Here is a 26,124-nt window from a genome sequence, read left to right on the forward strand (position 1 = left end):
TGACTCTCAGTCTGGTGCTCAGCAGCCAGTTTCATATTCCTAATGGGGTGAGAATAGTGCTAAAAGATGTCACTCCTCAGTCTCCTTTGATACACTGCTTCCTATGTCCTCTAGCTGGGATGCTAGCCTCTTCAGGACAGTGAGTCTGTGGCTTCCCTGTGTCTGGAAATAACTCTGTTGGCACAGTTTATTGATATTGGAAATGGTTTCTTTTGACTCACTGAGTCCATTAGCTCAGGATGGATACGTCCCAGCAGCAAGGCTTTCAGAACTAATGTGTTGTTTTTTTCCTTTTAGTGGTTTGTCAGTTTCATCAGTTATAGCTTCCCCAAACCCTAAACACTCTGCAGACACTTGAACATTCATAAAAGATACCAAAGATAAAAGCACCTTCCCAACCACCATTTATCTAAACCTGTCAGAAACTGAGAATTGAACAGGAAAGTTGGCTTCCTTTATAATCTGAAAGATGCTGAGCAACCTCAATTCCCACTGAAATCAATAGGAGATGAGGATATTCAAAATACTGCAGATCTTTTTTTTTTTTTTTTTTTTTTTTGCATCTCGCTGTGGCATATTGCATTAAGCATCATCTGTATATGTCTGCAACACCCACTCTGAACCAGACTTGTGATTAGTGCTGTCGAATCCGCAGGAATGCTGTTCTCCCCAGCAAACCATAAGTGCTGGAAAGGGCAGCTGTAAGTCTGGGAAGATATGAAGCAAGGGTGGGAACTTGTTTTGTCCCAGTAAATCTGAACCATTTAAGAGTGAGGAACTTCATTAAAACTGTAGAGAAATAAGCTAAATATTGCATAATACCACACTAAATAAAACCCATGGTAGAGCATCAACAATATTTTTCTGGGCATTTTGTGATCTTAAAGTCAGTTTTACTGTTCTCAACAAGTTAAATAAAATTATCAGGAGAGGCTTAGCAAATGTCCTTTTTATGTAGTTCTTCATAAAAACCATTAAGTGCCTAATTAATTTCTTTAATCATTAGATGCGTTAACTTTCCCCTGGAAATGTCTGGGATAACAGAGAAACAAAGTGGGTGAGGTAATATCTTTTATTGGATAAAAATATATTACCTCACTCACCTAGTCTCTAATATTCTGGGACCAGCACTGCAAACAGTGGGATAACGGAGTCCTTCCTCAGGTGATTAGTTAATAATTTCCTGACTGTATCATCAGTGCCTTAGCAACTACGTGACTTAATGGTTTAGTTTTATTAAACACAAACTCCCCTTTAAACATGTCATTCAGCTTGGTTGAGGTGTGGCCTGACCCTGACAGGTACTGGGTATCTCAAACTCCCTTTGAGCTGAGTGGAAGTTGATAAAAAATATTTCTTAGGCTTTGCTGACCCATACCCAACCCCCACCGCCTTTTTGCAGTAGTGGAGCTTGTAGATATACTTCATTGGGGTAAAAAGTGACTTGCTACTGGTGCAGCTTTCCCCAGTCTGAAACCAAGTTAAACAGCACCACTGCAAGCCTCAGGCTACACCAATGCAGTGCATCTGCACTTAGGGTGCAAAAATCCCCAGTGGAGACAAGCCCTGAGGATTAGACCCATGATGAGAATCTGGAAAGATGGGTTTATAAGGTTCTCTCAAGCATTTGTTTGTGTGATTTCTGGTTTCAAAAAACCTTTCTGCATGCTAATGTGAAATTTTTTGTTCAGTCCCGTTCTATGGACTAAAGTCTTCTCCTGATTACACACACAAATCCCTTTAAGTACAGTATGTGAGTCCAATTCAGATGTGGTGTAAGTGAAAGCACTGAAAGCATGTAGACCTATTCACCTTGCGCACATGGTTTACACTAGTGTAACCCCATTAAGGGTAATGGACTTACTCCTGAATTACACTAGCATGAGGGAGAGAAGAATTAGGTCCTGTATGTTTATTGATAAACACACACATAAGACTTTTTATTTGGATTCATACTTTACGTGGACGCACTGGTATCTGTTTCACTAGTTTCTTATTTGTAATGAGGTTCACAGATCTAACGTCACGGATTGGTGGACCTCATTACTCCAAGGGAGGAAATGTTCACGTAAGGCGTGGGTAAATATTCCTGACTTGGATGATAGATGTAGCTAGATCAAACTATGTAAACACAGTGCAGAACTGCTGTAAGACTACTACCTGAAGTACAGGTGAGGTGGGATGCACATTCCAAGTGAAGCTGTATTTTCACAAGGAAAATGACACATTTGTTTTCAGCATAAGGTCCCTCCACGCTTCCTCCTCAACTGATGTTAAAAACTATTAAAATGTTAATGTAGATGGGATACAACTATTGTTAGCACCATTACAGAAAGCAGTGAGACCATCTCACTTGGAAAAGGTACCCCACTTCTTATCTAAGTAATGTCTCTGTGGGTTGCTCCATTAAAATGAGTGTGTCCTGCACCTTTGATGGAGATTTTTGGTAGCAGTGCCTATCTGCCCGCACATGCACCCTACACATCTTCGTGCCCTAAACTGAGGCTATTCTAGTTGGGTGGCCAAACTGTGGCTCTTGCCATTAAAGTGCAGCTCGCAAGCCCCCAGCTCCTCCATTCTCTGCCTCCCAGACTGCGGGGAGAGAGCTCAGGACCTCTGCCTTGCAGCGGATGGTGGGGTAGGGACTTCTGTCCAGTGGGGAGGGGGGTCCCGGGGCTTCAGCCCTGTGGGGTGCACGAGCCAGGGCTTGGTGCTTCAGCAGGAGTGGGGCTGAAGCCCGAGCCCCAGCTTCCGGGCAGTTGTGCCCCGGCTCTCGAACTTCTGAAGATTGTCATATGCGGCTCGGCGGGCCAGTAAGTTTGGCCACCCCTGCTATATAGGGCTCTGAGGGCAAACTGACCTCAGATCCTACTCAACTGCCTTTGGCCAGAGACAGTATCTAGCATGTGACTGTGCTGTACCCGTTTCCCACTTTTATTAGTGTTTTAGCTTTATAGTTAGTTTTAAATAGTAGTAGATTTAATACCTTACAGTTGGAACATTTGTTACCCTCTTCTTTTAAAAAAAAAGATAGAAAAGATTGTCTGTCGTCCCCCCCTCCCCCTCCATTGAGGGACTGGAACAACTTTTCCTTTTGTTGGGGATGCCAGGCTCATTGGGATTTAAAAGGTGCCTTTCTTATTGAGAAGCAATCCCTGTTAGTGATGGGCACTCCCACTGCGTTCATTGCTTGTGCGTATTGCACACCTCAGCACGGGTGGCACAGACAATTAATGAAGCCCTCTCGGAGCCAACCAAGTCCATCTGGCAAACCCCAGCAACACCACCACCACACGGAAGAGTGATGATTAAAATGAATCCTACGTCCCACCCAGGGATTCTGAATTTTTATTTTCTCATCCTACAGCAAACTCTCTGCTCATGGATGCAGCCAATGAAAGGGGTAGGCAGCATATCCAAAAAGCCACCCCTTTATAATAAGGACTAGAAATGTCATAAGAGCTATTTGTCAACAACACGTCAGTTCAGGATAACTCACCACCAGGTGCTGATGTCACAATATGACTACCTGAATTAAGAGAAAAGTAATGCTTTTACTGACCATTTACCACAGGAACATCATGAACAGTTCAGCTCCATAATAAAGGAGGATCAGCTTTTGGAAAAAATTTCACTGCAAGCTTCACTCGATGTGACGAACACGGCAGCCAGGTCTGTTTCCACCACAGTATCAATGAGGTGCACTTCCTGGCTTCAGTTGTCCCCGGTTTCCGTAGGAGGTGCAGTCCACTGTTGAAGATTTATCTTTCAGTGATTTACCTTTTTGCGGATTCCACAGACAACTTGCTTCATACCTAAAACACTCCAGGACAAAATTTAAGTTTTTAGGGATATACATGCCTGCAAAATATAAGGAAGTTTAACAGGTCTCAGTCAGCACAAAGATCCCACCCTGCTCAATTTTCTGCCTTCCGTAGGCCACCGAAATCACTGACCAAGAGGTCGAGGTTTTCAAAGAAAAAGCCTGCAACTACCTCGACTGCTTCATCCCAGCCTTCAGCATCATCCAAACACCATTTTTGATGGTTTGGTCAAGAGTCCAGACCATCCAATGACCAGGTTTTATCAACTGCATGACACAACCCTTCTTCCTCAATTTGAACACCACCTCTCTCTTTCATCAAGTACGGGAGACTATAACATTGGACAAATGGGGATTGGAGGCCACTTCGGCTATACTGTCCAATTTACCTCCACCCCACCCTTCCAATCCCCTTCCCACTTCAGGGACCCCTCTCACAAGCAATTGCTGACACAGGAGATCTCATCACTCCTAAATCTAGGAACCATAGAGTCAGTCCCACTTCAACACAGGGTGAAAGGGTTCTATTCAAGATATTTTCTGATACCAAAGAAAAATGGGTTGGAGGGAGATACAACATCTCAGACAATTGAACAAGCATGTCAGACATCTGAAATTCAGGATGGTGTCCCTAGCAGCTATAATTACCTCCCTGGAATTAGGGGACTGGTTTGTGAGCCACAACCTCAAAGATGCCTACTTCCATGTAATAATTCATCCTTCTCACAAAAGATTTCTTTGTTTCACTTTCAATCGCAATCATTACCAGTACTAGGTTCTACACTTTTTTGGCCTGTCATCCACCCCAAGAGTGTTCTTAAAAATCATGGCTGTCGTAGCTGCCTACCTCTATCATATAGGGATAACAGTCTTTCCCTGTCTTAACAACTGTCTCCTCAAGGGTTGGTCATATGAGGTGTTAGGTTTGCTGTCCAAACAACAACTTCACTATTCTGAAGTCTAGGCCTGCAAATAAATCTCAGGAAATCTATCTTGACCTCTGCACAACGAATTCTCTTTGTAGGAGCACTTCTGGATTCGATAATGGGAAGAGTTTATCTCCCTATTGACAGGTTCCTTACTCTAAAGAACCATGTACAAAGTGTGCAGCTCATCCCTCAAGTTGCAGCAAGGACATGTCTGCAACTGCTGGTATGTATGGCAGCTTGCATTTTTGTGACACAAAACACCACTTTGTATCTTCAGTGTCTCCAGTGGTGGCTCAGGACTGTTTGTGTACCCAACAAACAGTATTAACAAGCAAGTACTTGTACCCAATCAAGTCCTGCAGTCACTTATCTAGTGGCTGAATCCATTCAAAGTTTGTGCAGGAATCCTGTTCAGCCAGAATCCCCTACAGTCATAGTAACGTTGGATGCTTCCCTTTTGGGATGGGGAGCATATTTGGGTCCTCTCACAGTCCAAGACAAATGTTCACAACAAGAACAGTGCTTGCACATCCATCTGTTGGAATTAGGGGTGGTCAGAAATGCTTGCCTCCACTTTCTTCCCATACTCAAAAACAAGTCTATCAAGATCATGACAGCATTGTATGTATGTATTATATCAATTGTCATGGTGTAGCGTGTTCCGCCTCGGTCTGCCCCAAAGCAATAAAGTTTTGGAAATGGTGCACAGCCAATCAGATAGTCATTTCATCTTCCTACCTTCTGGGTATACAAAACACCAGGGTGGACCCGAGCAGAGATTTCTCCCTAAATTACGAATGAGAGTTGGACTCCTGAATCCTCAACAAAATATTCCTAGCTTGGGGATTTCCAGAGGTCAGTCTTTTTGCCACAGTAGCCAACACAAAGTGCAGGAAATTGTGTTCCAGATGGGGGCTTTATTCTGAATCTCTGGAGATGCTTTTCTCATTACTGGACAAAAGGTCTTCTCTCTGCATATCCTCCAACTCCATTGCTCTTAAAGGTCCTTATTGAGATCAGACAGGACAAAACCAAAATCATTTTCATTGCACCAACTTGGCCAAGACAAGTTTGGTTTCCTTACCTCATCAAACTCACCTCTTGCCCTCTTGTGGCAGCTCCTGAACAAACCTTGACTGTTGTCTCAGAATGCGGGTCAAATGCTCCATCCTAATCTGAACATCCTGCAACTACAGGTTTGATTACTCAATGGTTCTTGGGACTAGAGACCACATGTTCATCTGAAGTACAAAAGATATTGGTAAATATCAGAAAGGAATCTACTAGACAAATTTACCTTAAGAAATGGAAAAGATATAACCTTTGGTGTAAACTGGTGCCATCTTTCTCCTATCCAGACATCTCTTTCCTCAGGCTTTGATTACCTGTTGGAATTGAAATAATCAGGCCTTTCTGTGAGTTCCATAAGGGTTCATTTAGTGGTACTAACAGCTTTCCATATGGCAGTAGAAGGTTTCTCGGTATTCGCTCATCCAACCACAACAAGATTCCTACAAGGACTTTTTCTGCAGATTAGAGCCCCAGCACCACTTTGGGATCTCAGCCTAATTCTTAACTATCTCATGAAACAACTCTTTGAGCCATTAGCTACGTGCTTGCTACTACATCTGTCTATGAAGATAGTCTCCTTGGTGGTCATCACTTCTGTTCAAAGAGTTGGGGAGATGGAGGCTCTAATTACTTTGTTTTCCAAGGAGACCCTCCTATTACTTTGTCTTCCAAGGAGACAGTATCTTTACAACCTCATCCAAAGATCTTAGCTAAGGTGTCCTCTGAATTTCATATCAACCAAACTATTCACTTTCCAGGTTTTTTCTCTAAGCTGCATCAGCCTATACAAGAGTCTGCTTTTCATACACTAGATATTGTGAGCATTAGCCTTTTATTTAGACAGGACTAAGCCATTCTGGAAGACCCCTAGACTCTTTGTTTCTATTGCATAGAGGTCTAAAGGAACATCTGTCTCCACTCAGGGCATGTCTACACAGGGATAAAAATCCCGTGGCTGGCCTGGGTCAGTTGACTTGGGTTAGTGGGGCTTGGGCTCTGGGACTGAAAAATTTCTGTGTAGACGTTTGGACTTGGGCTGTAGCCTAAGCTCTGGGACCCTCCACTCTTGTTCCAGAGCTCAGGCTCCAGCCAGAGCCAGAACACAGAGATTTTTCAGCCCTGAGCCCAAGTCAGCTGACCTAGGCCAGCCATGACTATGTCACAGGTCTTCTATCCCTGTGTAGATGTACTCTCAGAGACTTTCTAAATGGATCTCGATGTATTATTGCCTGCTATGTGTTCACTGGGGTTATACCTCCCTAAGAGTGATTGCACACTCTGCTAGATGACAGTATACATCTGTAGCTCTACTTAAAGACATTCCAGTTGTGAAATCTGCAGGGTTGCAACATGGTCCTCGTTGCACATGTTTTCCAACCACTATGTCTTAATTCATGCAGCAAGATCAGATGTGGCAGTAGGCAACACAATTCTTTCTTCGGTGGTGGACTCTGTTCTGAAATTCCCACCTCCTTAAATCATTACTGCTAGGGAGTCACCTAAAATGGAACACTGTGCAAACCCCACACTGGACAACAAGGGGTTAAGGAACTACTCTGGGCTCAGCCAGCCCTGCCCCACCACATCTGTAGCAAATGCACCAACTGGAAGAGGAGTTAAAAGGCAGGGAAGTAGCTCACTTGGTGGCAGACCAGGAAAGAGAGCAGACGTGCAATGTGCAGTGGAGAAGGGCTGAGACAACCGCCTAATCTTTCCCCACAACAATTGCCCAAAGCTCCCCCCCGCCGACGGAAGGGAGGGCCTGCTACAGAGACCGCCTGAGAGGAAGCATTCCCCTCTCCCTCTTGTACAAACTCTGGACTTTGGTAATCCATTTTGTTTGGTTTGGACTACCCCTGCAGGGGAAAGCCCTAGGACTGAGCTGGCCCAGGAGGGTGGGCCATACCGCAGGAGGAGGCAGTTGCCACCCAAGAGAGGAAGAGAGCTGCTATGCTACACGCTGCCACCAGGAGGTGTCTTGGGGTGAGCAGGCACCCTTCACACCATCTTAACCCAGATGGCGACTTTTGGACAATCGCAAGGGGGGAGATAGGACGTGGCCCAGGGAGGGCAGTCTTAAGCAACCGCCTGACTGTTAGATTACTGATAGCCCTCAAAGGGCCTGGGTCAGAGCCCAGTGGAGTGAGAGGGTCCTGGCTCCCCTACCAACAACCCTCTTGTAAGTCAGAGGCCTAAGCTATGACCAGTACGTGGCGTTACCCTACCAACCGACCCCTGAGCAAGGACCGTCACAAGCACACACAGGGCACTGCTCGAAGGGGAAGGAGAGGTTACTCACCTTATGTAGGTACTGCAGTTCTTCCAGATGTGTGTCCTTGCGGGTGCTCCATTACCTGACCTCTTCCCCTCTGCTTCAGAACGGCCTCTGTGAGCTCTGCAGCAGAGGGGAAATGGAGGTCCCTATATATATAGTCTTGGTACAGGGCATGAGGATGTGTAGGGCATGTGAGCGGGCAGAACAGGCACTGCTACCAAAAATCTCCAGTCAAAGGTTGGGTGTCTGCGCACCTAAAGTGGAGCACCCAGAGGGGGACACATCTTGAAGAACTGCAGTTACTGCATAAGGTGAGTAACCTTTCCTTCCCCTGTATCTTTGCTCCTAATTTTATTCTAACTGCTGGCTTGGATTTTTCTTTAATGATAAAATGAAGGAAAAATATAAAAACATTTAACGCTGTTGAGCTCTTTGCATATAGACATTGTCATCTCTGAGATTAGTGTGGATATTAAAAATAATAATAGTGCTGTACACTTACATAGCTTCTGTCATTTGCAAATGTCCATGCTTGCCAAGATAGATAGCTCCTGTTATTCCCATTTTACAGACAGGAAAATAGAGACACAGGAGGGCAAAGTGATTTGTCTGAGGTGATACAAGCTAGTGGCAAAGCTGGGAATAGATTCCCAGTTCTCTGCTCTAACCACTTCACAAAGCTACCTCCTTGTATAATGGATTATACACATAGGATACATTTGAATTATTTAAGTTTTAAGTAGAGGGAGGAGGAAATCCCCTTTAGAAACAGGAGGACGAGATTCGTATTTGGTTTTTCGAGGGAAGGGTAGAAAAATTGGCTGAGCAAGTGCAGACTCAGTTTTCGGCTTAGATTCTTCTCTGCTCTTGTTTTGATCTGCACTTTAGTAATGATTTCTTTGTTTACAGCCTCCGGCCTCTCCTCCTCTCCATCTACCCCAACACAAGTGACCAAGCAGCCGCCATTTCCTCTTGAATCCTATAAACATGAACCTGAGAGACTAGAAACCCGGATTCACTCTTCTCCTCCGGACACAGGGCAGAGGTTTACTCTGCCTCCACCCCAAAATGCAGCCAAGCCTCCCATGGTGATGCCAACTCCCTGTGCTACCTCAAAAACAGTAAGTGGAGTATTTTGTTTAGAGTTTTCAATAGGGAGAGACCTGTGTGTGTTAGTATTTTTAATGGCTAAGAACTGTGCATGCATAATGTGGGGCAGGTTGTGTGTAGTTGTACCCCTTTACATCAGGGATGACCCAAGACTTCACCATGTTCCGTAGACAATATGTCATCTTTAATCTGAAGTAAACTATGCAGTGGTTATGGGTCCTAGCAGCTACATTTTGATCTGAAGTGCCAGGTCAGGGAAGGGTAAAGTTGTTCAGGTCGCATGTTTTTTCTCCCAAGCCAACCTCTGAAATGGAGCTAGCAGAAAAGGAGAGTTTACATAATCTTCCTGCTGGTCAATCATTTGGGGAAGAACCAACCACCACTTCAAGCAGAAACTCTAACATAGTATCAGCTGCAGGGTTTGAGGTCCAGCTGGGCTCCCCCTAAGGCCTGACCTGAGTGGGAGAACCTTCCTCTAATGGCACCAGTCTCCAGCAGGTTGTCTTCCCCGACTCCAGCAAAATGAGAGAAGAAGAGTACAACCGCCAGGGGACATGGGCAGCTCCCAGGTGCAGAGACTCCCTGGTAACATGTCAGCAGACTGCATATTACAGTAGCCATCAATGCATCTGGCTACTTCATTGTTGTACCTGAAAGGCTGGTTGTGGGTTTTTCCGACTTCACAGCATATTTCAGTAACACACACATTGCAAAACTTCAAAACTTCCCATACAATAATAGCACATACAATCCAACAGGATATTAATGTTCAACAGATCAAGACTTTTAGAACGATACCTTACAAGTCATACTTTGTACAAAACATATCATAATCATATCACCATGGTAAATATGGGAGTGCCAGGGTGTTGCTTTGGAGTGCAGAGTATCACAATGACATTGTAAAGTGTTGTCATCAGTTGGTGTATTTTGGTTTTGGATGCATCTATACAAATGAAAGGTTGGGAGGAATGTAAATATTTAGGGCCTGATTCCCCTTTGCTTTTCACCTTGTGTCATCATTTGTACCTGTGCAGAGTGGGTGTAAAATGCTGCCATTCTGATTTAGTAATCTTCACTTTGCCCCCATATAAAAGATGGCAAAAGGTGCAAAGCAGTGGGGAATCAGATCCTTTATGTTTAATTTTCAACAGATGTCTTTAAAACCTATTAAATCCTTGATAAGATCTACTGAGAGGGCAAAGTGTTGGGAGAATGTGACTCACCTTCAACAGCTTGGAGATGATTATGAGACTGATAGATTTGGGATTCTTGTGTCTTTTAATGACTGAATAGCTCACACTTTTCTCAGTAGTGCAGGTCCACAGCATTGCTCACAAGTCTGACCACACTAGAGGAACAACATTAATTTATGAGCATTGCGTGCATACACTTTGTTGTCTTCATTTTTCCTGACTTTCTCTTCTGTTGTGGGGTAATAAAACATTTGTGTTCATAAAGCACATACCATAAACAAGTCCCTAAAAGCCTTGCTGCTTATTAAGGCAGTTTTTTCTCTGGTTAATGATTTTTTAAATCCCCTCTATAGATTATACGATAAATGATTCATGCTAACAGCTGTGGAATGCCGCTAGGTGCACAGTTTTGTCAATCAAAGGGAGGCTTGCTTGCAGACATGGCAACCTGTCTCAAACATCACTTAAAAGATGAAATCATGTTTCTTCCAGAAACTTTTTATGTACTAGTCTTACAAGTAACTCCTAAAACTACTGTAACTAAAAGAATTTAGAAAAAAGTCTCTATTAATTTACTTTGCGAGTCTGTTTTCCTCTGTGTAGTCAGTTATTTAGGCCCCAGTCATTCAAATATTTATGCACATGCTTAATTTTAAGCATGAGTAGTTCCATTTTATTTATTAATTATTATCATTATTATTATTTGTATTGTGGTAGCACGTAGGAGCCCCAGTCACAAACTGGGATCCACTGTTCTAGGCTCTGTACAAACACACAACAGCAGGGGGACTAGGGGAAGGTGTAGAACCAGTAGCTAGAGAACTAATTTTAAATTGCCTTTTAGGACTGACTAGATTTCAAGTTGTTTCTGTCCCCATACAGAACTGGCCTTTGGTATGCCTCGGAGTATGGCATTGAAGGGGTAAAAATCTGCTAGAGGAAAAGAGAAAGCGGGAGGGGAAAAAGTAATACTATTTATTTCCCTGCTGATATAATCTCAAAATTTCCTGTTGTGAAGAGCACTTCGAAGGATAGAATATTATCTAGAGCCTTAGATTTTGGAGAGAGGACAAAAAGGTAGGAGGCAGCTCTTGACAGCGAGTAGGGAAGCATACCTCTTCAGAGCAGATAATCAGAATACTACACACCAATCCAGGTAATTAACCCCTCACCGAATGGACGTCCAGGTTAATTACTATGTGACACATCTCTGCATTGGTATTTGTGGGCATTACTTCTAAAATTTTAGGTATTCATGAATATGCATACCATATTCTTTCAATAATGTATGTGTGTTTGTGTCTGTGGGGCCAGAGTGTTGTAATGAGGAATTTAGCTGATAAGAGATCAAAGTTGTAAGCAGAGATTAGCATGCGCTACACTTAATGGGCCAAGTGCAACTTGATTTTTCAGTGTACAGTTCATAAGACAGCTTGTACTTGGACCTCGTGTTGTTTGGACTGTGTGACCTTCAGGCAGTAAGTGGTGAATGATAACTTATTCTTCTTTAATGTGAAATTACTAACTGTGATTGGAATGCAAAGAGGTTGTAAATGTAATTGTGAACATATTTCCCTGTTTCTACTTTGCCCGTTTTTTGAAATGGAAATTAATACCCTGAGCTTAATGTTGCTGTTCTCCTTTTTATTCCCTCCTCACCCCTTCCTCTGCAGTGTTAGGGGCTGATGTGATGAAAGGGCTAGTGTTCCATTTATCACAAAAATGTACATGTTTGCAGAGGACATCACTCCCCAGCCCATTTCAGGGCCTTGTCCTCCCCTCCATGAGAATAAATCATGCGGCGGAAAGAGAACTCACTGCTTTTCAACATGTGGAGCTTCCTTTGAATTCTCTTATTGGGGAGAGCAGGGTTTGTGCCTCCTGCCCCTCCCAAAAGAAGCCATGGGTGCTGCATCCTTAACGGCAGGATCTCCAGGAGACAAAAGCATCTGCAAAAATGCCCCTTGCCTCCTCTATGCCCTCTGGTTCTATAACCTCCCACCAGTCTCTGTAAACATGTCTTTTGGTCTTGCATCGGGCAACCCTCCTCTTACACTGTGGTTATTCACTGGCACCCATCTAAAGGGGACACCTCAGCAAGGAAGGGAAGCCTTAGCCTAGAGCCCTGCAATGGGACTGGGGTCCCGCAGAACCTGCTGCCGTAATAGCGGGAGTGAGATGGGTGCAGGATTAAAAATAGTCCCACACAGGGCTCTACCTTAGCCTCAGCTTTGGGCTGTTTTACCCTGCAGGTGTTACTCCTGGAGGAATTCTGTGCCACTGCACATGCGCAGAATGTCTGTCCCCTGCAGATTTCTTTGTTTCCCTGCAGAAAAATGACTTTCTGATGGGGAAGCAAAGGGAAGCCACAAAAGCGGTCATGCGACCCTCCCCAGCAGTATGTTTCTGGTGCCCAGGGCAGCCGGCAGAGAGGAAAATCGCTGTGGGGTGGGGGCAGGACTGGGGAAGACATGGCTGGTGGCTCCTACCCTGCACCGGGCTCAGCTGCTAGTCCCGGCTGGGCTCAGGAGGACGGGACTTCCTCTTCCCCTGCACTGCATCCAAATCAGACCCACCCCAGATTTTTCCCTCAGCTGTAGGAAACTCTACAAACTCCTCCCCACCCCTCCCAGCACTTCCTGCACCCATCACTCCTCAACTGCAGGGGGAGGGATCACTGTACAGAGCTGCCCCCCTATCTGTCCAACTCCTGTGCATCCACATCCCCTCATACCCAGACCCTCCCTCTGAGCCTGACCCCCCAACACACCCAGAATCCCCCTCGACGAGCCCCACTCCCCCTGCACGTGGACAATCCTGACGAGCCACCTGCACCCGGATCCCCACACTACTGAGCCCCACTCCCCCTGCACCTGGATCCCAACCCCACTCCCCCAGCATCTGGACCCCCCCACTAAGCCCCCCATACCCAGACTCCCTGCCAAACTCTATCCCCCTGACACCTAGACCCACTGAGCCCCAACCACCTTCACCTGGACCGCCCTGCTGAGTCCCATTACTGTTGCACCCAGAACCCTCCAATAAGCCCCTGTGCATCCAGATCCCCCACTGAGCCGCTCACACCCAGACTGCCCCACACTGAACCCTCTCAACCCACACCTGGGTCCCCCCACACTAAACCCCTCCACACTTGGATCCTGCCTTGCTGAGCCTGCCTGCCCACACCTGGTGCACCTGGCATGGAGGGGCAGGCTCTGTCCTTGCACTGTGTCAAGGTTGGATGCAGCCTCACTGCTGAGTCTGTGTCCCTGGGGGAAGGGAGAACTGCACAGTGATCTGCCACCTCTGTGCAGTCAGTGGCCTGTGCTCCCCAATGCCATGCTGGAGCCGCCACATTTATTTGACAAATAAAATTGGCAGAATTTTAAAATAATGTGTGCATAATAATTAATGTTTTGGTGCAGAATGCCCTCAGTAGTAAGGTGTAGGGAGAATCTGGAGGAGCCTAGTCCACATCTGGTTTACCCATTCCAAATTCACAGCCCTCCAAGAGAGGAAGGAGAGGGGGAATGTGCCACAGAGATGGAACTGTACCCTCCTCCACACCTAGATATGAACGGGAGTATGGGGCTTCAGTGACTACCTGGCTCTTTAACAGTGGCACTTCTCTCCAGGGCTCTTAATGCTGCTCCTTAGCCAAAGTGTAGTAAACTCACAAACACAGCTGATCACCTGTTTTGCATAAGGAATGATTACATCACACTCTTCTGTGGGCAGGGAGCCTGGGAACCAGGCTATGCACAGTGGGTCCCTCAATTTGGCGCTCTCTCTAAAAGCTGTGCCACACATCAAAGCCCCATAATCAGGCTGCTTTACTGTAGAGGTTTAACTTTTCTGAAGAGAACTGGAACTGACCTATGAATCTGAAGTTGTCTTACAAAAGCCTCATGGCTGGGGGACAGGGAGTCTGTTCTTTCACTATACAGAGATTCAGAATTTCAGCATTCAGGTGATTTAAGGCAATATATTAGTGTGCCAAGACATTACTGTGACTCAGCATTGATTTATACTGCTGTAAACTGAGAACAGAAATTAGAGATGAAAGGATTTAATAATTATCTAGTCTGTTACCTGCTAGTGCAGGAGTCTTTCCTGCAATACATTTCCTAAAACGGTTATAGCCAGTCTAGTTTTAAATGCCTCAGATTATGTGGTGACCATTGCTTACTTCTCTGTGCAAGATTATTACAGATCCTAATGGATCTCAGTGGGCCCTAACAGGCCATCCTTATTTAAACAGAACTGCCAGTGAAACAGTTGCAGTCCATGTGAAAGTTGTCGTTAGTTAAACGCTGGTGCATATGTTCATCTATCTGACAGTAGTCCATGACTGGTATTTCATGAATTGGTTACCAAACCCAGTAAATAAATAGCTTTTTTAAAAGAGTATATATAGTTGGCTATCTGACAATTAAGTGGGGGTATTAACATTTATCTACGAGTATCTGAAACGTTTACCAGTGACCTGATTCTTCTCTCATTTGAGTAAGTGTGTATCGCTAATAACTCCCCTGAATTCAATGGAGTCATAGTGGGGTCAGATTTGTGTGAGGGGGGAATCAAACCCAGTGGTGAAGGGGAATATTTAACAGGGCGAGGGGGCTATAACTAGGAGCAGTGGGATGAAAATAAGAAAAATATAGGCTGAATATTAGGAAAAAATGTGCTAACATTGGGCTGTACCATTCCAGCTATACCTCTTTCTTAAAAAACTACTTGCTTGGTTTCGAAAACAATATCTACAATCATACCATCATGAAATATAGTTTTACTGATGTAGTTATACACTAGTTTCTAATAGCATTCGCAGCCACAGCAATCAGTCTTCTAATCCTGTAGGGAAATAACATTCCATAAAGGCACACTCTCTGCCCTAAGGAAATCAGAATGCATACGTAAGATACTGTCTCCTCCCCTCCGCAGCCATACATCTAATTTGACCAGCTACCTGAGGATTCCCTCAATGTACGGACTTTCCAGGTGGCATAAAGCCAGCATGATAGGTCCTAATATGCTTATCCCTTCTGGCCCCAGATTTAGGAAACATGGCCAGGGAAAATGGGGGTGTAGCTGGGATGTTGCTAAAACCAGCCAATCCTCATCTACTGTAATGTCCTCCTTGGGATTGTGGACAGCTGACGCAGTTTAGAACAGAACAGCTTTAAGTCTGCTTCATATTGCACTTCGGGACCAGTTTCATTGACCCAGAATCAGGAAGTCATAGAGACGGCTTAAAGCCAAACTACCTTTAACACCCTGTTTTCTGCCCTATGCCATTCACTGAAAGGCAGTCCTAAGGCCCCCCAAAATACCTTTATATTATTGGAGTGAATAATAGTGTCTAGGATGATGATTAAAGATTGATGGGCTGGATATATGTCATTATACATTGATTGTGCTGTTCCTTTCTCATGGCTCAGTTTTCCTCTAGGTATTGTGTGACTTTTGTTTTTCATGTAATATTTGTTCCATTATTTTGCTAGGGAGTTAGAACTACTTCTTCAAGTAGATGCAGCTGTGTATTCCACTTAGATGTGTGTGCACCCAGTGCGCTGGAGTCAGAAAAGTTTGCCTAGCAGTATCCGTAGGAGGCGGTGCACACACTATGTCGCCATAGCCCCTCCACTGACTATGTGAGGCAGCACTGCCTCGACCACTCAGTTCCTTCTTACTGCCCAGGGCTGGAGTTGGAGCTTCATGTGGTTCTTAATCTCACAATCACTCTCTCTCTTTAGTGACTGCTCTAGTTGTATATAGGTAGTTAGTACCCTTAGTATTAGTTAGATTTAGTTAAGTATTTCCCTGGTGATGCCCTCACTAGTGTTCAAACATCGTATAGGGAAGTCAGGGACTCCATACTGTCAACTCCATTTCCAGCTCTGGGGCATCCATGGAGTCCGGTACTGATGAGGGTGATGCCAGCACCAGATGTGTTGATGCAGGTGGCATATCAAGCAGCAACTGACCTCCTCTGCCTCTCCATCCCGACCTCTGTCCTTGATTTTACCAGGGCTATGTCGTTTACAGCCCTGCTATATGGACGGGCTGCTGAATCTTCGGGTCCATATTCACTGCATCCTGATGTTTCCCTGACACAGACCACAGAAGTGGGGTTGGTGCCAGGCTGACCACAAGGGGCCTCCTTGGCACATGTAAACTCCTTGGCACTGCTTCATTTTGCTCCACCAACGTTACCCTGGCAACAGTCTCTGCCCTTCACTTTGGCACCATCAGCTGCATCGGTGCTGCCACCAACTACAAGACAGACGCTTCTCCTGGCACTGGAACCAATGGAGATGCATTCAGTGCCAGGGGTACAGTTTTCACTATCGGAGCCAGTCCCTCCCTTGTTTTGGGTGATGGATCAGTTGTTCACACCTTCAGGGCTAGCTCCACCCTTAGTCCTAGAATCCCAGGACTCTTTGGCATTGAGGTCAGGATCCTCCTGCTCTCCAGTGCCTGGCCTACACTGGGGGCTGTGACGGATCCCCGGGGTGAAACCTGGAATAGTGGGGAGGCTGTGCCCTTAACTCTCCTCCCTGGGCTGTCTCTTACAATGCTGTACTAGTGAGAAGCAGCAAACCTCTCCAGGTGCTGTGATCACTCAGCCTACAACATACAGGGACACACCCACTTAAGTTGCATGAATGCTCTCTAAGTCACTCATTAACTATACAGAGGGAGACACCAGCAAATCCCCCCAGGCCCCAGACTTGCACCCCAGAAATGTACAGTCTTACACTGCTTAAGACCTTCTCTTGAACAATGCAAGCTCATTAATTAGTTCACCATTTCATCAAAAGATAGTGGACATGTACTAGCCTTTGTAATCTGAGCAGATTCCCCAAGGATTTTAGACAAACTAACTGGAAAGGATAAAATATTAAAATAAGTTTAACAACTACAGAAAGATAGATTTTAAGTGATTATAAATGTTAGGCATAGAGGTCAGAGTTGGTTACATAAGAAAGAAAAGGTAAAATTTCAGTCTAAATTCTAAACTCTGTACTGGGGAAGATTTTAATCTAGCTGTTTTTCTCACCCTATTAGGCATTATAAGCAGCTCACAGTTCTTAGTATACAGGCTGAATTCCCATTCTTTTTGCCTTTAGAGTATTTGGGGAGGAGAGAGGCTGATGTCACAGTCTCCAATTTATACCCCCAATCCATGTGCATGGAAAGATACTGTCTCAAACATGGAGTCAGGGATCACATGTTCTACGTCCCCTGCTTTGTCACTGGGTTAAGCAATCCCCATTGTGTGGAGCTCTAGCAACTCTCTCTCATTGAATTGTAAATCTCTTGTTTACAATTCCCCTGCTGGTCAATGGCCAGTGATGGTCGCTTATCACCCATCTGGCTGCAGGTCACCTCTTTTGTTGGCACTGGAGTGCTGGCTGTGGGTGTCTCCCACATATTTCAATAACAACCATATAGCAAAATCTCATAACTCCATATACAATGATGATATACACATTTTGACAGAACAATGAGTTTCAGCAAATCATGATTTTTCATATGATACCTTACAAGATAAGCTTTTGTACAAAATGTCACAACCATATATAAATGATGAATATGGGGGTTACAGGGTGCTACTTTGAGGTACAGTGTGTCATGTGGCCCATTCTTGGAGCATCATTGGTACCAGGATTGGTACTCATCTCACAGTTGGGATGGGGGCCGGTGGCTTGGCGCCTACTGGCTACCAATGCCCTATGCTTATGCCTAGGTCTCCATGGAATCCGTGGGGTGTTCCTCGATCACAGAGGTCATACTCCTCATCGCATTCCAAGGTGAGATCACTGGTCAGGTTGTTGACTGGGGCCATCATCCCATCACAGGTTTAGGCATCAGTGAGCCTTCACCTTGTGGAGCCTTTGGAGGCATCCCATCCAGGTCCGCCACTCTAGGAGTGGGATCTGGCTCTGGCACAGTTAACCACTTCCTCTTTGTCCCCAGACAGTTCAGCAATGCTTGGGTCTTCTCTCCTTCCGCACCTGAGAACTTCAAGGCCTATCAGGAACTTTTGTGGTGTGTGGTTGCTTTTACTTGGTCATTCAGGCATAGCTCCTGCAGGAGAATACCCATCAGTTATTGGACATCCTGTAACCGTCTGCCCTGGGAGAGTGGCCCTCTCTATTAACAATGCACTCCTGGAAGTTCTTTGGAGCATGCTCTTGAATGCCATCTATTGCAAAGCATTTAGAGAAACAGTGCTTTATACTGGTGCAAGGATTTGAGGGCTTTTACTCCCATCCAGCCCCTAATTCCCTGATCATAACTTTGGTGAATGACAGAGGTTGGCAGTACAGATTTTAGTCCACCCCTAAGGTGAAGGACTCTAAGAGGATGGGCTTAGTGAGTAAAAAGATCTATACCTCCTCGTCCCTGAAAATGCAGATTTCAGGCATTGTTGTCCAAATATGACTTTGTGAATTGAGGCAGCTATGCGTAAGTTTACAGTTCAGCTGCGTGAAGCCTCCACGAAGGAATTTTGGGTGTTCATCACTGAAGGCTGGTTGGTGACCAAGACATCATTACAGTCCATGCTAGATGTCATGGATACTTTGGCCTGAGTGATGACCTCAGCGGTGACCTTGAGAAGAGAGTTCTGGCTGCACTGCTCCCAGCAGGCTATAGAGGACTCGCCCTTCGACAGCTGGCTGCTCTTTATAGACAAAACTCTGCTCTCCTTCAAGGATTCAAGGGCCTACCTTGTGTTCCTTGGGAATGTATACACTGGCAGTGCAATGGCGCCATTAGAGTGCTCAGCAACAGCAAGAATACCACCCACAGCACCCGTTTGGGCAGCCTTCCCCTTCCTCAAGACAGCAGGACTACTATGGGTGGCGGGTTAACCCCTGCTTTGGGGAGGCTAGCCCGCCGGTCCAGGCCCTGCCCCCTCACACACCAGAGTCCCGCCCCCCCCCCACCGCAGAAGCCCTGAGGGAGCTCCCCCCTTCCCCCCGCAACTGGAGGAGCCCTGGCCTGCCCACCCCAGCCACACCAGGCTGAGCTGTGGGCCCACCACCAGCCCCGCCAAGAGCTAAACCAAGCCGGCAGCCCCCCCGCTGGTCCCCCCACCCCTGACATGTCAGGCAGGCAGCATCAGCAGGCGGTGGGGACCTCGGGGAAGGGGCAGGCCACCGCGGCCCAGGTATCCGGTGGCAGGTCGGCGGCAGTGCCAGGGAAGGTCTTTATACCCACCACCCATGAGGACTACCCATAAGTCCCAGAGGAGATGGCATTTGGGTCCTGGGTTCAGCCAGTCAAACCTCCTTTCGCATCTTCCAGGAATTCATTTTGACTCATTTGGCCAGAGCAGAGACATGGTGGTACTGGCCCGGCCCAGATGTACATGCTCCTCGCTCCTGTGGCCCCAGCCCCTCAGGAGCCAACAGGATTGGCTGCCCTTGCCCAGGGAGGTGGGGCTGGAAGTTTCCTCCCAGAGGTGACACTTGGGGAGGTCACATGGCCCCCCTTTACATTGTGTCTCCCACTGCATCAGCATGCATAAGTAGTCTCTGATTCCACAGGTCATCCTCAAGCTGAAAGCTGATCAGGCCAAGATCATCCTCATTGCCTCAGTGTGGCCAAGTAAGTGTTGGTTCTCTGATCTTCTCATGCTATCTATTCAGTCTCCCATATCCCTTCCTCTCCATCCTGACCTCCCGTGCTCAGCTCTAAGATTTCTTGGTGTGGCTGTTCCATGATTGAATGAAGAGGAAGAGCAATGTTCGGCAGCTATTTGAAGGTTCTACTCTGTATTAGAAAGCCCTCTAGCAGAATGGCCTATTCAGCTAAATGGCAGCGATTCTTGTTGTGGTCATTGACATTCAGAGTTCAACCAATGTTGGCTTCTATTCAGGATATATTGGAATACTTGCTGCATCTTCTGTCATCGGGCCTTGTGCTTAGCTCTCTAAGGGTGCATCTGGCAGCTATCTCAGCGTTTCATTCCACTGTTCATGGAAGATTTAGCTTTTTCCAATGCCCTGCTTGCAAGATTATTAAAAGGGCTTCTTTGTCTCCATCCCCTGGTATGAGAGTTGGTTTCTCTGTATGACCTTAACATGGTGGCTTTGATGGAACCTCTGTTCCAGCCGTAGGCATCTTCTCCCTTCCCTTTTTTGTGTCAGAAACATGCATTCCTCGTGGTGATAACATACGCAAGGACGGTCTGTGAATTGCAGACTCTGAGGGTAGATCATCCTTATATGCAATTCTCCAAAAACAGTGACTTAATGACTGCACCTAAAGTTTTTGTCTAAAGTAGTCTCTCAGTTTTGTTTGAACTAGGTGGTATATTTACCTGTGTTCTTTACTAAGCCACATTCATTTTCAGAGGAGCAACATCTCCACATGTTAGATGTCTGATGATGTCTAACCTTCTACCTGGACAGGACTAAAACATTTCATGCTTTGCCTTGCCTGTTTCTGTCATATGTGTATTGTATGAGGGGGGCAAGTGGTCTCTTCACAAACAAATCTCTAGGTGGAAAGCATCCTGTATCAAGACTACATATAAAATACCTTTGACTATGCCTCCTCCGTGGGTGTGAGCTCATTCTAAGAAAGTGAAAGCTCCATCAATAATGTTCCTAAGCAACGGCTCAATACTGGACATTTGCAAGACTGCTATGTGGTCACCAATACATATGTTTATGAACCATTATGCCATACAACATCGTCCAAAAACTCTTGTGAACTTTGGGAAGGTGGTTCTGCAATCTTTGTTAGACTCTGAGATCCACCTCCTGTGGGTCCTGCTTGTGAGTCATGTAAGTGGAATACACAGCTGCATCTAGTCAAAGAAGAAATGATTACTTACTGTAACTGTGGTTCTTCAAAATATGATGGAGATGTGTATTCCACAACTCACCCTTTGTCCCCTCTGCATCAGAGTCTAGTCTCAGGGCGTGTGGTATAAAGGGACTAAATTGGGGTCAAGGCAGCACTGCCTCATATATAGGGCCCCACCAAATTCATGGCCATGAAAAATGTGTCACAGACTGTGAAATCTGGTCTCCCCCAGTGAAATCTGATCTTTTGTTTGCTTTTACCCTATACTATATAGATTTCATGGGGGAGACCAGTGTTTCTCAAAATGGGGATCCTGACCCAAAAGGGAGTTTCAGGGGGGTTTATTTTAGGGGGGGGTCATAGTATTGCCATCCGTACTTCTGCACTGCCTTCAGAGCTGGGCGCTGGAGAGAGGCAGCTGTTTGCCAGGCGCCCAGCTCTGAAGGCAGCGCTCTGCCAGCAGGAGGACAAAAGGGCATGATATGGTATTGCCACCCTTACTTCTGCACTGCTGCCTTCAGAGCTGGGTGGCCGGGGAGTGGCGGCTGTTGACCGAGGGCCCAGCTCTGCAGGCAGAAGTACAGAAGTAAGGGTGGCAGTAACATCCCAGGCCATCCTTACTTCTGCGCTGCTGCTGGCAGCGGGACTGCCTTCAGAGCTGGGCTCCAGGCCAGCAGCTGCTGCTCTCCAGCTCTACAGGCAGCACAGCCGCCAGCAGCAGCGCAGAAGTAAGGGTAGCAGTACTGCAGCCGCCCCCTACGATAACCTTGAGACGCCCCCTTCACAACTCCTTTTTTGGTCAGGACCCCTACACTTACAACATCGTGAAATTTCATATTTAAATAGGTGAAATCATGAAATTTACTATTTTAAAACTCCTATGACCATGAACTTGACCAAAATGGACTGTGTATTTGGTAAGACCCTACTCCTATAGCCAGGGGAGGGCTATGGCCATGAGGTACAATCCCTGCCTCCTCTGAGTACTGCGAGGCAAAATTCTCTGGTTCCCGTGCACTGGGTGCACACACCTAAGTGGAATAAATGTCCGCCTCACATCTCGAAGAACCAGTTACAGTAAGTAACCATTTCATCTCATGAAAGGAGGCCATGTTATAACAGTAATGTAATGTGTCCTGCCCAGTTCAGCATAAAACTGCATCTAAAGGAAGGACTGTTCATGATGATTTGCAAGCTATATTTTTGCAGTTTAAGGCAAGAATACAGAAAACTATTTACCATCTAGGTTGTTCATTACAAGAGAGTAGGGATTCTGGACCAAACCCCTTCATGAAAAGCATAGCAGAGATCCCACAGAACCTAAACTTGCCATTCCACTGTGTCACCCCCTCTTAACTGCTGGCCCAGATGTGGAGCAGAGCTGGCAGCCATAAATGGGGTGCAGGCTGGGATCCACAGGAGAAAAAACTGTGGATTCTTAACCATCCACAGGTTTCCAGTCCCTCTCCTGCCTTTGTGACACTGCTGCATATTGTACCCCCACATGCAACATCTCAGGTCCTCTCCACAATGTTGCCTGTAATCACCTACAATGTTTTAAGACTTGTAAGTCCTGACTGGCCTTGAAGGGAAATGTGCTGTACCAAGTGGCCATTCCTATGACTCTTCCTCCCCTCCTCCTTTCCTAGTCTCATCCCTTGCCTAGGAGAAATAGGGTCTATTTCAGCAGCTGTGAAAAGATTGCTGCATAAAGGAAGGGAAAATACCACAACCACCTTTCCCCTGAACACACCTTGCTTCACTCCACTCCCTGTGATACTTGGATCTTGCAGATTTCTGCCTAAGCAGGAAGGGAGCATTTAGCTCTCTAAAAATGGACCCTGTGTCTACCTTTAAAAAAAAAAATATGGCAAGCAGCCAGAGTTGGCAATTGGAAAATCAGCTGCATTGGGGTGCTGACTCATAATGGGACTAGATACCATCTCAGCAGCAGCTTGGAAAAATGTTTTCATTGTGTTGGTGCAGTGAACACAAAATATTTATTCTTTGAGCATATTCACAGCAGTGTTTTCAACTGGAACTAAGGGTCAGGTCATGTGTTTTTACGATGGCAATGATTTGTATAGTGCCAAAGATGTGCACAGTTCTTTATCGTTGTAAAAATAAGACAAGGCCCCAGCCCTGTAGATCTCACAATCTAATATATAAAAACAAAACAATGGCACAATCAGTAAAAATATTAAATTATAAGGCGGGGAGTATTGGGGAAGAGGGAGGTCATGACAACAAGGAGACAGGGTCAGAATTCTCTGGAGAGAAGAGCTTTTAACTTGATCGCTTGCATATGTAGCGTTACAATCAAATAAGTTATTAATTTTTAAAGTTTTATTTATTATTACTGTTCAGATTAGAAGTTGGCTGAAAGTGGGGGCCTCTGGGGGAATCTAGAAATGTGCCATTTCCCTGTGCCCCATAACAGAAAAAGTTAAAAATTATGATTTAAAGTTTTGTGTGCATGGTGCTGTGCAGACAGATAATAAACTGGATCCCTGACCTGAGGAGCTTACTGTGCAAGGGCCTGACCCTGCAAACATTACCACGTGTGGTACTTATTATCATGAGCATCAACAGGACTATTCATGGTTGTAAGTACTACTTCCACTAGTGTTTGCAGGATAGTGTCTAAATGTAGCCATAACACTATTAGTGATGACGACACACAGAAGGAGGGACATTGAGGGAAGGTAGGCTGAAGGTTACAATAGTTCGTAATTTTGTGGTTGCTCTGGGTTGCTATGTACGTCTTTTGCTGGTTCGTAGTTTGGTTGTGTTTAGAAAATGATTATGGCCCTGATCCAGGAAAACACTTAAATACATGCTTAACTTTAAGCACATGAATAGTTCTGTTGACTTCACAAGAACTGTTCACGTGCTTAAAGTTAAGCACATGCTTTAAATGCTTTGCTGGATCAGGGCTTATATAAATGTATTTGTTAAAAGATTTAAAAGATGACTAGGAGGGATATTGGGGACGAGAAGAGAAGATGACTGCAGAAGTGGAGTGGAATAACAGGTGGTAGATTTGAGGCAAGCACAAGAAATTGGAGATGAGGAGTGAAGGAAGAGAATAGGAGAAAGAGGGGGAAGACAAGGATCAGGGAAGGAGATGATAGTTTCGCCACAAAGAGTCAGAAACAATTGGTGAAGTCGGGCTCAATCATTGGGCAGCCATGAGAGCAGTAAGAGCAGGTGGCTGCAAAGGTACCACCCGATGCTCTTCTGGTGGTGGGGGCTACTGGCTAAGCCTGGGGATTGTTATTTATTTAGAAATTTTAATGATGCCCATTGCCTCAGCACCTGGGCCCCTTATATCACTGCCCTTTACAAAGAAATAGTCCCACAAAAGAAAAAATACAGTAACAGGCATCTCACCGGCTCACATCTGTTAAGTATTCCAGTGGGGTCAATCAAGAACTTTTTCCTAGCCCCTAAGTTTTACACTATGACCTGAAGCTTACCAAATTTTGGTTCTGATGGACCTCTGGAGGGAGCAGTTTTCAGATGTGTGAATCCTCCATTGAAAACACATGGTCTTTCCTCTTGTAGTGTTTAACCTCAGAAATAGACAGCATGAGCAACCAAGAGGATCTTAGCCACTATGACGGTACAAAGGGAGAGCAGCACAAGCTGATCACCAAACAGTTCTCCTCACTTATAGATATGGAGGTTACACTTTGAAGAGGGAATACCATTGCCAGCTCTTTATACCTTTCAGCAGACGCATCAGCATTTGGCTGTTTCATTCTTGTGGAAATGTATTGGGATACAAAGAACATTTGATCCAGAGTGAGGTTGGGTTGTCTAATGGTTAGAGCATTAGCTTGGGATCTGAGAGTTCCTTGAGTGGTTACAAACGTGTATTCCAGTCAGCCAGAGGGCTTTCTGTAGTAGAACCCATCAGGGTGACACATGCGCCCTGCACTTCCTCATGGCCTCTCCCAAGACTACATAAGGGCGGCGCTGGCCCAATCCTCCTCAGTTCCTTCTCAACACCTGTGGCCTGAGTCGAAGTTCAATGTGAGGTTTACCTTGCGGTTACTGCATCAATGAGTTTTCTCCCTGACTTTTTTGTGAGTAGCTAGTAATTAGCAGTTAGTACCCAGTGGTTAGTTCATTTCATATGAAGCCCTGTGATATGTTCTCACCAGGCTTTAAGCACTGCCTATCATATGGGGTGGCTATCTCAAATAATGACCCCCAAATGCACTGCCTTTTGTGTCTAGACAAGGGACACAGTAAAGAGAGGTGCAGTATTTGCCATTCTTTCAATAAAAGAACGCAGATAGCCAGATATCTGAATCTTAAATAGCACCTCTTGCAGAGGGTGATGAGGCCCACTTCAGCCCCAGGGCCTTCTTTGCATTGCCTGGCCCCTCATGCAGCTGCTGAGGTTACAGTGGTTTCTGACAGGCCTCATGACTAAGACTTTACTCGGAGAAAAAGGCTGATCTTCCTCCCTGGGGCCTCCATGAACGAGGACCCATGAAACAAACCAGAACCATTCCAGATTGAGGAGAGACTTTCTCCTCTTTCTCAAAGAAGGGCTTGAAACATCACCAGGATTCCTCAGGCACTCAGGGTGGAGCTGGGCCCTTAACCTATATCTCCCCAGTATCACAGCAAGAACATATCAGTACCTTACTGTCAGGTCCAGTACAAGCTGTGGAATGGCCATTGAGTCCGGAACCAATGCACACAACTGCAGCACTGAAGCTGTTAGGACCAACAAGTTCACAGGCTTATCAGGCAGCAACTGATTTGCTTTGCCTCTCCGAGCCAGGCTTTCTTGTGGTACACGAGTCCTTTGTAGTGGAGATGCCCCTACTGTTGCTGGCCCATTTGGATCTGTTGCTTTGGTGCACACGCTACCAT

General features: G+C 45.7%; 1 protein-coding gene across 7 annotated transcripts in view; it reads left to right on the plus strand.

The window, feature by feature from the left end:
• PRKAG2 (protein kinase AMP-activated non-catalytic subunit gamma 2) overlaps window positions 1-26,124 on the plus strand; it is a 383,197-nt gene that overhangs the window by 237,307 nt on the left and 119,766 nt on the right. For all 7 annotated transcript variants that reach the window (XM_074946315.1, XM_074946314.1, XM_074946317.1 and 4 more), the window contains one exon: window positions 9,008-9,219. In XM_074946315.1, the coding sequence (XP_074802416.1) occupies window positions 9,008-9,219 (212 nt within the window). The remainder of the gene's footprint in view (window positions 1-9,007; window positions 9,220-26,124) is intronic.

Source organism: Natator depressus, chromosome 2, assembly GCF_965152275.1.
Source record: "Natator depressus isolate rNatDep1 chromosome 2, rNatDep2.hap1, whole genome shotgun sequence".
Taxonomy (NCBI): Eukaryota; Metazoa; Chordata; order Testudines; family Cheloniidae; genus Natator; species Natator depressus.